Source organism: Oncorhynchus nerka, linkage group LG17, assembly GCF_034236695.1.
Source record: "Oncorhynchus nerka isolate Pitt River linkage group LG17, Oner_Uvic_2.0, whole genome shotgun sequence".
Taxonomy (NCBI): domain Eukaryota; kingdom Metazoa; phylum Chordata; class Actinopteri; order Salmoniformes; family Salmonidae; genus Oncorhynchus; species Oncorhynchus nerka.
In genome coordinates, this window is record NC_088412.1 from 28,388,024 (window position 1) to 28,403,024 (window position 15,001).

Consider the following 15,001-nt stretch of genomic DNA (forward strand, 5'->3'; position numbering starts at 1 on the left):
TCCCACAGTTGGCTGGATGTTCTTTGGGTGGTGGACCATTCTTGATGCACACAGGAAACTGCTGAGCGTGAAAAACCAGCAGCATTGCAGTTCTTGACACCCTCAAACCAGTGTGCCTATCACCTACTACCATACCCCATTCAAAGGCACTTAAATATTTTGTCTTGCCCATTCACCCTCTGAATGGTACACATACACAATCCATGTCTCAATTGTCTCAAGGCTTAAAAATCATTCTTTAACATGTCTCATTCCCTTCATCTAAACTGATTGGAGTGGATTTAACAAGCATTGCTCTGGTTGTATGGATTTAGTGGATTTAACAAGTGATATCAATAGCTTTCACCTGGTCAGTCTATGTCATGGAAAGAGCAGGTGTATTTCTTTCTAAATCATATCCAAACAATTGATTTGGCCACAGGTGAATTCCACTAAAGTTGTAGTGGAATCTAAAGAATGATCTAAGGAAATTGGATGCATCTGAGCTCAGTTTGTAGTGTCCTAGCAAAGGGGTGTGAATACCTATGTACATTTTATATTTTTCTTATGGGTTATTATGGGTGAGAAAAATGTTGTCAATGGGTATTTAAAATATATATATATATATATATATATATATATATATATATATATACAGTGCCTTGCGAAAGTATTCGGCCATCTTGAACTTTGCGACCTTTTGCCACATTTCAGGCTTCAAACATAAAGATATAAAACTGTATTTTTTTGTGAAGAATCAACAACAAGTGGGACACAATCATGAAGTGGAACGACATTTATTGGATATTTCAAACTTTTTTAACAAATCAAAAACGGAAAAATTGGGCGTGCAAAATTATTCAGCCCCCTTAAGTTAATACTTTGTAGCGCCACCTTTTGCTGCGATTACAGCTGTAAGTCGCTTGGGGTATGTCTCTATCAGTTTTGCACATCGAGAGACTGAGATTTTTTCCCATTCCTCCTTGCAAAACAGCTCAAGCTCAGTGAGGTTGGATGGAGAGCATTTGTGAACAGCAGTTTTCAGTTCTTTCCACAGATTCTCGATTGGATTCAGGTCTGGACTTTGACTTGGCCATTCTAACACCTGGATATGTTTATTTTTGAACCATTCCATTGTAGATTTTGCTTTATGTTTTGGATCATTGTCTTGTTGGAAGACAAATCTCCGTCCCAGTCTCAGGTCTTTTGCTGACTCCATCAGGTTTTCTTCCAGAATGGTCCTGTATTTGGCTCCAATCCATCTTCCCATCAATTTTAACCATCTTCCCTGTCCCTGCTGAAGAAAAGCAGGCCCAAACCATGATGCTGCCACCACCATGTTTGACAGTGGGGATGGTGTGTTCAGGGTGATGAGCTGTGTTGCTTTTACGCCAAACATAACGTTTTGCATTGTTGCCAAAAAGTTCAATTTTGGTATCATCTGACCAGAGCACCTTTTTCCACATGTTTGGTGTGTCTCCCAGGTGGCTTGTGGCAAACTTTAAACAACACTTTTTATGGATATCTTTAAGAAATGGCTTTCTTCTTGCCACTCTTCCATAAAGGCCAGATTTGTGCAATATACGACTGATTGTTGTCCTATGGACAGAGTCTCCCACCTCAGCTGTAGATCTCTGCAGGTCATCCAGAGTGATCATGGGCCTCTTGGCTGCATCTCTGATCAGTCTTCTCCTTGTATGAGCTGAAAGTTTAGAGGGACGGCCAGGTCTTGGTAGATTTGCAGTGGTCTGATACTCCTTCCATTTCAATATTATTGCTTGCACAGTGCTCCTTGGGATGTTTAAAGCTTGGGAAATCTTTTTGTATACAAATCCGGCTTTAAACTTCTTCACAACAGTATCTCGGACCTGCCTGGTGTGTTCCTTGTTCTTCATGATGCTCTCTGCGCTTTTAACGGACCTCTGAGACTATCACAGTGCAGGTGCATTTATACGGAGACTTGATTACACACAGGTGGATTGTATTTATCATCATTAGTCATTTAGGTCAACATTGGATCATTCGGAGATCCTCACTTCTGGAGAGAGTTTGCTGCACTGAAAGTAAAGGGGCTGAATAATTTTGCACGGCCAATTTTTCAGTTTTTGATTTGTTAAAAAAGTTTGAAATATCCAATAAATGTCGTTCCACTTCATGATTGTGTCCCACTTGTTGTTGATTCTTCACAAAAAAGTACAAAGCCTGAAATGTGGCAAAAGGTCGCAAAGTTCAAGGGGGCCGAATACTTTCGCAAGGCACTGTATATTTAACCTTTATTTAACTAGGCAAGTCAGTTAAGAACAAATTCTTACTTACAATGATGGCCGAGGAACAGTGGGTTAACTGCCTTGTTCAGGGGCAGAATGCCAGATTTGTACCTTGTCAGCTCGGGAATTCGATCTAGCAACCTTTCAGTTACTGGCCCAACGCTCTAACCACTAGGCTAACCTGCCGCCCCATGAATACTTTGTGAAGGCACTCTATGTAATGAACTATAGAGGACACATAGAATCCTGTTGACGAGAGCAGAAGGAAAGGAAGTGAAGAAAGTGTTTACCCCAGCACATTCCTGGCAGTCCCACAGCAACACAATCCACAGGAGCAGAGGACGACAGAGAGAAAAACACGGATGCTGAACATGTATATCTCAGGATGGGAAAAACATGTATATCACAAAATGGAGTGAAACACAGTGCTATACTACAGTGGCAGTATACACTGGTAATGTACACTACACAGGAAGTTATAAACTATGCAAGGTCACATGACTCACGTGAGGGCGAAGGCAACCAGAGCTCCGACCACCACGATAAAGTCTAGAATGTTCCACAGGTCCCGGAAGTAGGAGCCGTCATGGAGAATCAAGCCCTGGTCTATCATCTGTCAAAAATGACATCTTGTTAAATGATTTGAAAACAGAACTGTGCTAAATATTTGCAATTGCCTCACTGTTAATTAGCTAAATACAATATATTCTGTCTATCTGACATTACATTTTCTTGGGACTAACAGTTTATGCCAAACATGTTCATGTACCTTCTGTCCAATACAACTGACTCTGCTACCGTATGGTATGACCTATAGCATGTCAATATGACATCATTTGGTAATGTTTTAATACAGGATCCTTGCTGATTGAATTAAGAATACTGTATTTTTGTTCTATTAACGTGTTCTATAACTCACCTTTATTATCATTTCAAAGGTAAAGACACCTGTGAACACGTAGTCAAAGTAACGCAAAACCTGTGGGGTAAAAAGTAGACAAAAAAATTAACACATCCATTACAAAACTGGACTCCAGGGGATGAGGAGAGAGAGAGAGATCAGAGAGAGACAGATCAGAGAGAAACAGATCAGAGAGAGACAGATCAGAGTGAGACAGATCAGAGAGAGACAGATCAGAGAGAGACAGATCAGAGCGAGACAGATCAGAGCGAGACAGATCAGAGAGAGACAGATCAGAGAGAGACAGATCAGAGAGAGACAGATCAGAGCGAGACAGATCAGAGAGAGACAGATCAGAGCGAGACAGATCAGAGCGAGACAGATCAGAGAGAGACAGATCAGAGCGAGACAGATCAGAGAGAGACAGATCAGAGAGAGACAGATCAGAGAGAAACAGATCAGAGAGAGACAGATCAGAGCGAGACAGATCAGAGAGAGACAGATCAGAGCGAGACAGATCAGAGACAGATCAGAGAGAGACAGATCAGAGAGAGACAGATCAGAGCGAGACAGATCAGAGCGAGCCAGATCGAGACAGATCAGATAGAAACTGATCAGAGAGAAACTGATCAGAGAGACAGATCAGAGCGAGCCAGATCGAGACAGATCAGATAGAAACTGATCAGAGAGAAACTGATCAGAGAGACAGATCAGAGCGAGACAGATCAGAGCGAGACAGATCAGAGAGAGACAGATCAGAGCGAGACAGATCAGAGCGAGACAGATCAGAGCGAGACAGATCAGAGCGAGACAGATCAGAGAGAGACAGATCAGAGAGAGACAGATCAGAGCGAGACAGATCAGAGCGAGACAGATCAGAGAGAGACAGATCAGAGCGAGACAGATCAGAGAGAGACAGATCAGAGAGAGACAGATCAGAGAGAGACAGATCAGAGCGAGACAGATCAGAGCGAGCCAGATCGAGACAGATCAGATAGAAACTGATCAGAGAGAAACTGATCAGAGAGACAGATCAGAGAGAGACAGATCGAGACAGATCAGAGAGTGACAGATCAGATAGAAACTGATCCGAGAGGGACAGAGAGAGAGAGACAGATCAGAGAGAGACAGATCAGAGAGAGACAGATCGAGACAGATCAGATAGAAACTGATCCGAGAGGGACAGAGAGAGAGAGACAGATCAGAGAGAGACAGATCGAGACAGATCAGAGAGAGACAGATCAGATAGAAACTGATCCGAGAGGGACAGAGAGAGAGAGACAGATCAGATAGAAACTGATCCGAGAGAGACAGAGAGAGAGAGACAGATCAGAGAGAGACTGAGAGCTTCTGCTTAATGTGTTGATTCTGTTCTTCACCGCTGAACTGGGGACATATTGCCCTTTTAGGAAACCAACTTCTCTCTATAATGGTCACACTGATTAAGTTGAACCGGAGGGAATTCTATTTCTATTTCAGACTTTGGAAGATGATGCTTTCAAGTGGAGCCCTTCTCCGCTGATGGATTTCTGCTTTGATTAGCTTCTTAGCGTGTCACCAGGCCCATTGCATCAAGTCGATTTGCATCAATCAGCAACATCCAGAGAAGCCCCACCCCATCAAGTCACCATGGGAGACCTTCACAAAGCAATTAACGTAATGTTTTCTTTCAGTCTTCCAGCTGCTCAGCTAGGACAGGGCCTGATATGAGACCCCAGGCACACATTCCCAATTATTTGTTTTTTACCTCAAGGAACGTCTGTAACGAAGTACAAAACAATGGCATCGCCAATAGAAATGCTGCAGAATTCCAGATTGTACTAGATTGACACTGTTTGTGCTATCTGTCTGATTTGTAGTCATATGAAGAGCCTAAACCAGAGGTGGAAGTAGGGAGTGTGATGTGATGATTCTATACCCCCCAACACCCTCCTCTATCTGGCTCTTCAGTGTGAGCAGAGAGTGACAACTCTAATATTGCTGTCCCCCTGTGAGATCAGCGATACTCATCAGAGACAGCGTCAAGCACAGACGCAGACACAATCCCCGTCACGAGTGTGCGCTTGCACTCACGGTATGCTGTGAGAAGATAGTACAGCACAGGAAAACTAAGCCAAACAAAAGCAATCACACATCAAAGACAATAGCCTAACCACCATTGTGGAGAAGGACTGTTAGAAAAATGAGGCTCAAGGTCAGAGAGGAAAACAGCCATCTGTCAAACAGCCATCTGAGTCCATGTAAAGCCCAGTGACCAGACTGGCTCTTACTTTATTCCAGTCGGAGGTGGCTGAAACGGGGTCCTCTGCAGCGAGGGCGATACTGCTGGCAGCGATCACCAGCAGGATGCACATCTCAAAGTAACGCAGTTCACCACATAGTGACAGGCCCGGCGGATCCTAGAGATGGAACAGAGGACACAACCACTCTGACTGAGAAACAGAGACAGCTGACAGAGCAGGACTGAAACGGGTGTTGTGTTTCTCTACCTCTATCATGCCTGTGTTTGATGGTGAGGATGAGGGTTTTAAGATGATGGTGAGGATGAGGATTTTACGATGATGGTGAGGATGATGGTTTTAAGATGCTGGTAGGGATGATGGTGTTAGGATGACGGTAGGGATGAGGGTGTTAGGATGACGGTAGGGATGAGGGTGTTAGGATGACGAGAGGGATGAGGTTGTTGGAATGATGGTAGGGATGAGGATGTGAGGATGATGTTAGGGATGATGGTGTTAGGATGATGGTAGGGATGATGGTGTTAGGGTGACGATAGGGATGAGGGTGTTAGGATAAGGGCAGGTATGAGGGTATTAGGATGATGGTAGGGATGATGTGTTAGGATGATGGTAGAGATGATGGTGTTAGGATGATGTAGGGATGAGGGTGTTAGGATGAGGGATGAGGGTGTTAGGATGGTGGGGATGAGGGTGTTAGAATGACGATAGGGATGAGGGTGTTAGGATAAGGGCAGGGATGAGGGTGTTAGGATGATGGTAGGGATGAGGGGATGAGGGGGATGATGTAGGATGATGGTAGGGATGATGTGTTAGGATGATGAGGGATGGGTAGGGACGTGATGGTGTTAGGATGATGGTAGGGGATGGTAGGGATGAGGGTGTTAGGATAAGAGGGATGAGGGTGTTAGGATGATGAGGGGTTAGGATAAGGGTGTTAGGGATGAGGGATGATGGTGTTAGGATGATGGTAGGGATGATGGGTGTTAGAATGGGCAGGGATGAGGGTGTTAGGATGATGGGGATGAGGGTGTTAGGATAAGGGTAGGGATGGGAGGGATGAGGGTGTTAGGATGATGGTAGGGATGATGTGTTAGGATGAGGGATGGTAGGATGATGATGGTGTTAGGATGATGGTAGGGATGATGGTGTTAGGATGATGGTAGGGATGATGGTGGGGATGAGAGGTGTTAGGATGGTGTTAGGATAAGGGTGGGATTAGGATACGGGTAGGGATGAGGGTGTTAGGATAAGGGTAGGGATGAGGGTGTTAGGATGATGGTAGGGATGAGGTGTTATGAGGGATGATTAGGATGATGGTAGGGATGATGTGTTAGGATGATGGTAGGGATGATGGTGGGTAGGGATGAGGGTGTTAGGATGATGGTAGGGATGATGTGTTAGGATGATGGTAGGGATGATGGTGTTAGGATGATGGTAGGGATGATGGTGTTAGGATGATGGTAGGGATGAGGGTGTTAGGATGACGGTAGGGATGAGGGTGTTAGGATGATGGTAGGATGAGGATACAGGGATGTTAGGAGGGATATGTGTTAGGATGATGTTAGGATGATGTGTTAGGATGATAGGGATGAGGTGTTAGGATGATGGAGGGATGAGGTTAGGATGTGGTAGGGATGATAGGATGGGTAGGGATGATGGTGTTAGGATGAGGGTAGGTAAGGGTAGGGATGAGGGTGTTAGGATGATGGGATGAGGGATGAGGGTGTAAGGTTTACGGTAGGGATGAGGGTGTTAGGATTACGGTAGGGATGATGGTGCTAGGATGACAGTAGGGATAAGGGTGTTAGGATGACAGTAGGGATGAGGGTGTTAGGATGACGGTAGGGATGAGGGTGTTAGGATAAGGGTAGGGATGATGGTGTTAGGATGCCGGTAGGTATGATGGTGTTAGGATGATGGTAGGGATGAGGGTGTTAGGATGATGGTGTTAGGATGACGATAGGGATGAGGGTGTTAGGATAAGGGCAGGGATGATGGTGTTAGGATGACGGTAGGGATGAGGGTGTTAGGATAAGGGCAGGGATGATGGTGTTAGGATGACGGTAGGGATGAGGGTGTTAGGATGATGGAAGGGAGGATGGTATTAGGATGATGTAATAGGAGGAGCAGAGAAGAGCAGAGGGATACTTACGGATTGTCAGGTTTGAAGATGAACATACTGTCAGGTGTGACAGTATTGACTGGGTTGGCCACCTCTTCCTCGTCCTTCTCAGGCTTGGACGCCTCCACATCTTTACTGTTGCCTGGAAGAGGTGGATAATGTGGGTGTGCTACTCTGATTGTGGTACCATGCTGTGATATCAGGGGTATCTCCTACCCTGCATGAGATAAAGGCTTTCATACACCTCTCAGCAGAACTGTGAATGTGATTAGAGTACACTGAATGTAAAATAAGGACACCCTTGATGGTGTTACCTGTGATGGGGGTGAGCTCTAGTGACAACTGGACATCGGTCACCTCGATGACGACACTGGAACTCAGAGGGGACTGGTTCAGAGTGGTGGCATTGCTATCGGTCTCACTGTCTCCTGTGGGGCCCTCTGGTAGTGCCAGAACTGCAGCCTGAGATGGCTGCAGGGTGGGTGGATCTGACTGTAGACCCTCCTCCCTGTTCTGCAGCTCAGGACCCCCAGTCTGATCATGGTCCCTCTGTCTGTGGAAGAGCAGAGGGACAAGGAACAACATCCAGACTCTGAGTCTGGATTCACTGGGGATTTGTTGTATTTAGGGCACCCTGAAGTCTGATACATTGACAATTTGAGAATATTGACTATCAACACTTTACAAACAAAGTCTACAGAATACTATACAAACAGTCTACTATGCATTGAATTAATAGAGCTAGCTGTACATCAGTGTGAGCTCTTCCTCACCTGTGTTCAGCCTCCCTGGTCTTGGAAGGTTGGCTGGTTTCTCCCTTGTTACCGTCTTTCCTCACCTCCTCCACTGGGTCCTCTGGGGTCTTCCTCTCCATGCTGACAGAGCGACTGCTGCCCTCCGCCTGAGGTGAGTCCAGGCCTCTGGCCCCAGCCTGAGCCTCACAGTGCCCTGTGCCCTGTGGCCTCCTGAGCCTCATACCTTCCATGTCAGTGGTCAGGGTGTCACCAGCAGGAGGGCGGAACTTACGCACCGCTCTCTGCCTTCTCTCCCCATTCAACCAGGGGCTCCTGCGGCCATTGAAGCCTTGGTGGCAGTGGTTGGGGATGCCACGCTTGCCGTCTGGGCATGGCTCAGATTCTGTAAGCTCCGGTATGAACACAGCTGTGGACGTGGGGGAGTCCGGCAGGGGCGTGTCAGTGGGATCAGGTGGCTCTGGTAAAGGGCTGGATAAGTGGGGCTCAGGGACACCCATGGACAGGGCTGGTTCCTCTAGGGGCATCTCCATGGGCTTTGGGGGCTTAGCTGTGAAGTCCTTAGGGTCAGCTGTGGGATCAGCCAGCTTCAGGCTGCCTGTGGGTGTGCCTGTTGCTTTGAGGTGGTGGGGACAGCCAGAGGGCGCTTCCTGCTCCTCACTGGGGTTGCTGAAGAGGATCTCTCGGCTGGACATCTGCCGGTGCCTGCGCAGTTGGCTGGTTCTCTGCTCCCACACAGACATGGTCATCCGTCTACTCCTCTCCCTCCTGGACATGAAAGAGTTAGAGGAATTCAGTGGCGGGCATGGGGGCCCCTCGGCGAGGCTCTCAGCCTCCTCCAGAGAGTAGGCAGGCCGGCTCCTGTGTATCGCTCTTTTCCTATACAGGTAGGGTCTCCTCCTCCTGCTGGGAGAGAGGACAACAACACTGTCAGGATGAGTAGTAAGGGAGATAGCAACACAGTACTTGTCTATAGCAGTGATATACACTGAATGCTGCAAGTGCTATTCTTCATTTGAAACCAATTCCAAAATGTGTAAGAATTGCTTTTGAATTTCTTATGCTATTTTGTATACACATGTTTGTGAAACATACACTTATAAATAAAACATTAGTACAAAACCAGTGAGCAGTTGGAACACATTCGAGAAAAGACAATCTAGTCTGATTTTCAAAGCTTGGTAAATAAGATCCAGAATTTTTATTAAGCATTTATATAAGAAAACAATTTACTGGATCAATGAAGATGTTATGTGGTAAATTAAGCCAAATGTAACTAAGAAGTTATAATAACTACAGTATAATGAAAGTGGGAGATGTGGAACTGATATAAAATGCAGAGCCAAATACTGTAAGATTCTGGAAGTAAAACAAGGAATGCAATAAAATGAGAATAGAACATTTACCCAGTTAAGAAAATCAGGCAGTTTGTTTTGAAATTGAAATGAACAGACAGTGTTAATACTTACTCGTACTTGTACTCTTGTGTGGTCCGTGTTATCAATAAGCGATTGGTTGAAAACAAGACATTAGTGCTTTTGTGAGCAGAGACAAAACAGAGCCTGAGACACAGCCCAAAACGCAAGACTCTACAGAGGCCATTGTCAATTTGAATGGACAGTATCAGTATGTACGTCTACTGTATTTCTGTATAGACAAAATCATTATTCTCTGTTTTACCAGGAAGTAAAATCCTTATGAATTATTCAACCAAATGAATGATGCCTAAATGTTTTGGCGTGTGCCTCGAGGAAAGCAAAGCTCAACATGACAAACAGGATGGTAGCAGTATTAGAACAATGAGAACAACATTAACATCAACAGGTGCAACATATAACATATTCAGGAAGTACGACAAGTTAAAGACATTCAGAGATACAGTATGGTACAGGAATAAAACACAGAAATGGCCTTCATTGGCACAAACATAGCAAAGACAGATTGTTTAGGCAAAGCAAACATGTCAGTTTGCATTATGCGCGCAGCTCTCGTCCCCAAAGTTGTGACAGGGTCACATTGTCATTGGTCATGCTGGTCAGAGAGAGACATGCACCCTCTGCTCCCCAAAGGTCAGAAGTCACAGACAAGCTATACAACCCTTTTCACTTCGTCAACATCATCATCATCATGCTCTGAAAGTCAGTTGTGCAAGAGCCCCAGGAAGATAGACGGTCACAACATTTCACCCCAAACAACACAGACATGATGCAATGCAACCAAAGCTCAAGACTCTTCTCCAATCACAGACGCCGGGATATTCTATGTTATTTAAATCTTATCAAAGTGCCTGACCCTGAATATGTCAGAAGGTTCATATTAAGGGACCCTGCAAAAATCACAGATCCATCCCTACACCTCAAACTGGATGAATCTAGACAAATATTTACTTTGTTAATTCTGCACAAAGCAATGAATAGAACTTGTTATATTTGTAGCATCCACCAAATCTCCGCTAACATCTACTCCTGCTGTACTAACGTAATGCCAAGGAGAACAAATGCTGCACAGCATGAGACCAACATTTTTAACCATCAAACGTTTAAAAATGCCTTTTTCCGCTCATGTGGTTTGAATGCCCATGCAATATGCTGTTCATTTTCAACATGCACACTATATCTCTATAGAGCTAGAAGCAGAGCTACCATGTCGGTCAGCGCCATCTGTTCATTTTCAACATGCACACTATATCTCTATAGAGCTAGAAGCAGAGCTACCATGTCGGTCAGCGCCATCTGTTCATTTTCAACATGCACACTATATCTCTATAGAGCTAGAAGCAGAGCTACCATGTCGGTCAGCGCCATCTGTTCATTTTCAACATGCACACTATATCTCTATAGAGCTAGAAGCAGAGCTACCATGTCAGTCAGCGCCATCTGTTCATTTTCAACATGCACACTATATCTCTATAGAGCTAGAAGCAGAGCTACCATGTCGGTCAGCGCCATCTGTTCATTTTCAACATGCACACTATATCTCTATAGAGCTAGAAGCAGAGCTACCATGTCAGTCAGCGCCATCTGTTCATTTTCAACATGCACACTATATCTCTATAGAGCTAGAAGCAGAGCTACCATGTCAGTCAGCGCCATCTGTTCATTTTCAACATGCACACTATATCTCTATAGAGCTAGAAGCAGAGCTACCATGTCAGTCAGCGCCATCTTGCCAGCATAGTGTGTCCCCATCTTGCCAGCATAGTGTGTCCCCATCTTGCCAGCAGAGTGTGTCCCCATCTTGCCAGCATAGTGTGTCCCCATCTTGTAACATAGTGTGTCCCCATCTTGCCAGCAGAGTGTGTCCCCATCTTGCCAGCATAGTGTGTCCCCATCTTGTAACATAGTGTGTCCCCATCTTGTAACATAGTGTGTCCATCTTGTAACATAGTGTGTCCCCATCTTGTAGTATAGTGTGTCCCCATCTTGTAGTATAGTGTGTCCCCATCCTGTAACATAGTGTGTCCCCATCCTGTAACATAGTGTGTCCATCTTGTAGTATAGTGTGTGTCCATCTTGTAACATAGTGTGTCCATCTTGTAGTATAGTGTGTCCCCATCTTGTAGTATAGTGTGTCCCCATCTTGTAACATAGTGTGTCCATCTTGTAGTATAGTGTGTCCCCATCTTGTAGTATAGTGTGTCCCCATCTTGTAACATAGTGTGTCCATCTTGTAGTATAGTGTGTCCCCATCTTGTAGTATAGTGTGCCCCCATCTTGTAGAATAGTGTGTCCCCATCTTGTAACATAGTGTGTCCATCTTGTAGTATAGTGTGCCCCCATCTTGTAGTATAGTGTGCCCCCATCTTGTAGTATAGTGTGTCCCCATCTTGTAGTATAGTGTGCCCCCATCTTGTAGTATAGTGTGTCCCCATCTTGTAGTATAGTGTGTCCCCATCTTGTAACATAGTGTGTCCCCATCTTGTAGTATAGCGTGTCCCCATCTTGTAGTATAGTGTGTCCCCATCTTGTAGTATAGTGTGTCCCCATCTTGTAGTAGAGTGTGTCCCCATCTTGTAACATAGTGTGTCCCCATCTTGTAGTATAGTGTGTCCCCATCTTGTAACATAGTGTGTCCCCATCTTGTAGTATAGTGTCCCCCCCATCTTGTAGAATAGTGTGTCCCCATCTTGTAGTATAGCGTGTCCCCATCTTGTAGTATAGCGTGTACCCATCTTGTAGTATAGTGTGCCCCCATCTTGTAGAATAGTGTGTCCCCATCTTGTAGTATAGCGTGTCCCCATCTTGTAGTATAGTGTGTCCCCATCTTGTAGTATAGTGTGTCCCCATCTTGTAGTATAGTGTGCCCCCATCTTGTAGTATAGTGTGTCCCCATCTTGTAACATAGTGTGTCCCCATCTTGTAGTATAGTGTGTCCCCATCCTGTAACATAATGGGTCCCCATCTTGTAACATAGTGTGCCCCCATCTTGTAGAATAGTGTGTCCCCATCTTGTAACATAGTGTCCCCATCTTGTAGCGTGTCCCCATCTTGTAGTATAGTGTGTCCTCATCTTGTAGTATAGTGTGTCCCCATCTTGTAGTATAGTGTGTCCCCATCTTGTAGTATAGTGTGTCCCCATCTTGTAACATAGTGTGTGCCCCATCTTGTAGTATAGTGTGTCCCCATCTTGTAACATAGTGTGTGTCCATCTTGTAACATAGCGTGTCCCCATCTTGTAGACTAGTGTGTCCCCATCTTGTAGTATAGTGTGCTCCCCATCTTGTAGTATAGCGTGTCCCCATCTTGTAGTATAGTATGCCCCCATCTTGTAGTATAGTGTGCCCCCATCTTGTAGTATAGTGTCCCCCCAATCTTGTATTGTGTGTCCACATCTTGTAGTATAGTGTGTCCCCATCTTGTAGTATAGTGTGTCCCCATCTTGTAGTATAGTGTGTCCCCATCTTGTAGTATAGTGTGCCCCCATCTTGTAGTATAGTGTGTCCCCATCTTGTAACATAGTGTGTCCCCATCTTGTAGTATAGTGTGTCCCCATCTTGTAACATAGTGTGCCCCCATCTTGTAACATAGCGTGTCCCCATCTTGTAGACTAGTGTGTCCCCATCTTGTAGTATAGTGTGCTCCCATCTTGTAGTATAGCGTGTCCCCATCTTGTAGTATAGTATGCCCCCATCTTGTAGTATAGTGTGCCCCCATCTTGTAGTATAGTGTCCCCCCAATCTTGTATTGTGTGTCCACATCTTGTAGTATAGTGTGTCCCCATCTTGTAGTATAGTGTGTCCTCATCTTGTAACATAGTGTGTCCCCATCTTGTAACATAGTGTGTCCATCTTGTAGTATAGTGTGTCCCCATCTTGTAGTATAGTGTGTCCATCTTGTAGTATAGTGTGTCCCCATCTTGTAGTATAGTGTGTCCCCATCTTGTAACATAGCGTGTCCCCATCTTGTAGACTAGTGTGTCCCCATCTTGTAGTATAGTGTGCTCCCATCTTGTAGTATAGCGTGTCCCCATCTTGTAGTAGAGTGTGCCCCCATCTTGTAGTATAGTGTGCCCCCATCTTGTAACATAGTGTGTCCCCATCTTGTAGTATAGTGTGTCCCCATCTTGTAACATAGTGTGTCCATCTTGTAGTATAGTGTGCTCCCATCTTGTAGTATAGCGTGTCCCCATCTTGTAGTATAGTGTGTCCCCATCTTGTAGTAGAGTGTGTCCCCATCTTGTAGTATAGTGTGCCCCCATCTTGTAGTATAGTGTGCTCCATCTTGTAACATAGCGTGTCCCCATCTTGTAGACTAGTGTGTCCCCATCTTGTAGTATAGTGTGCTCCCATCTTGTAGTATAGCGTGTCCCCATCTTGTAGTATAGTGTGCTCCCATCTTGTAACATAGTGTGTCCACATCTTGTAGTATAGTGTGTCCCCATCTTGTAGTATAGTGTGCTCCCATCTTGTAACATAGTGTGTCCACATCTTGTAGTATAGTGTGTCCCCATCTTGTAGTATAGTGTGCCCCCATCTTGTAGTATAGTGTGTCCCCATCTTGTAACATAGTGTGTCCATCTTGTAGTATAGTGTGCCCCCATCTTGTAGTATAGCGTGTCCCCATCTTGTAGTATAGTATGCCCCCATCTTGTAGTATAGTGTGCCCCCATCTTGTAGTATAGTGTCCCCCCAATCTTGTATTGTGTGTCCACATCTTGTAGTATAGTGTGTCCCCATCTTGTAGTATAGTGTGTCCTCATCTTGTAACATAGTGTGTCCCCATCTTGTAACATAGTGTGTCCATCTTGTAGTATAGTGTGTCCCCATCTTGTAGTATAGTGTGTCCCCATCTTGTAGTATAGTGTGTCCCCATCTTGTAGTATAGTGTGTCCCCATCTTGTAGACTAGTGTGTCCCCATCTTGTAGTATAGTGTCCCCCCAATCTTGTATTGTGTGTCCACATCTTGTAGTATAGTGTGTCCCCATCTTGTAGTATAGTGTGTCCTCATCTTGTAACATAGTGTGTCCCCATCTTGTAGAATAGTGTGCCCCATTCTTGTAGAATAGTGTGTCCTCATCTTGTAACATAGTGTGTCCCCATCTTGTAGTATAGTGTCCCCCCAATCTTGTATTGTGTGTCCACATCTTGTAGTATAGTGTGCTCCCATCTTGTAGTATAGTGTGTCCCCATCTTGTAGTATAGTGTGTCCCCATCTTGTAGTATAGTGTGTCCCCATCTTGTAGTATAGTGTGTCCCCATCTTGTAGTATAGTGTGTCCCCATCTTGTAGTATAGTGTGTCC

The 15,001-nt window shown here is 45.0% G+C and overlaps 1 protein-coding gene across 1 annotated transcript in view; it reads right to left on the reverse strand.

The window, feature by feature from the left end:
- Positions 1 to 15,001, reverse strand: part of LOC115145081 (voltage-dependent R-type calcium channel subunit alpha-1E-like) — a 153,467-nt gene that overhangs the window by 20,335 nt on the left and 118,131 nt on the right. The window contains 8 exon segments of the mRNA XM_065002794.1: positions 2,537 to 2,548; positions 2,753 to 2,859; positions 3,166 to 3,225; positions 5,418 to 5,515; positions 5,518 to 5,546; positions 7,540 to 7,651; positions 7,824 to 8,062; positions 8,283 to 9,167. Of these exon segments, the coding sequence (XP_064858866.1) occupies positions 2,537 to 2,548; positions 2,753 to 2,859; positions 3,166 to 3,225; positions 5,418 to 5,515; positions 5,518 to 5,546; positions 7,540 to 7,651; positions 7,824 to 8,062; positions 8,283 to 9,167 (1,542 nt within the window).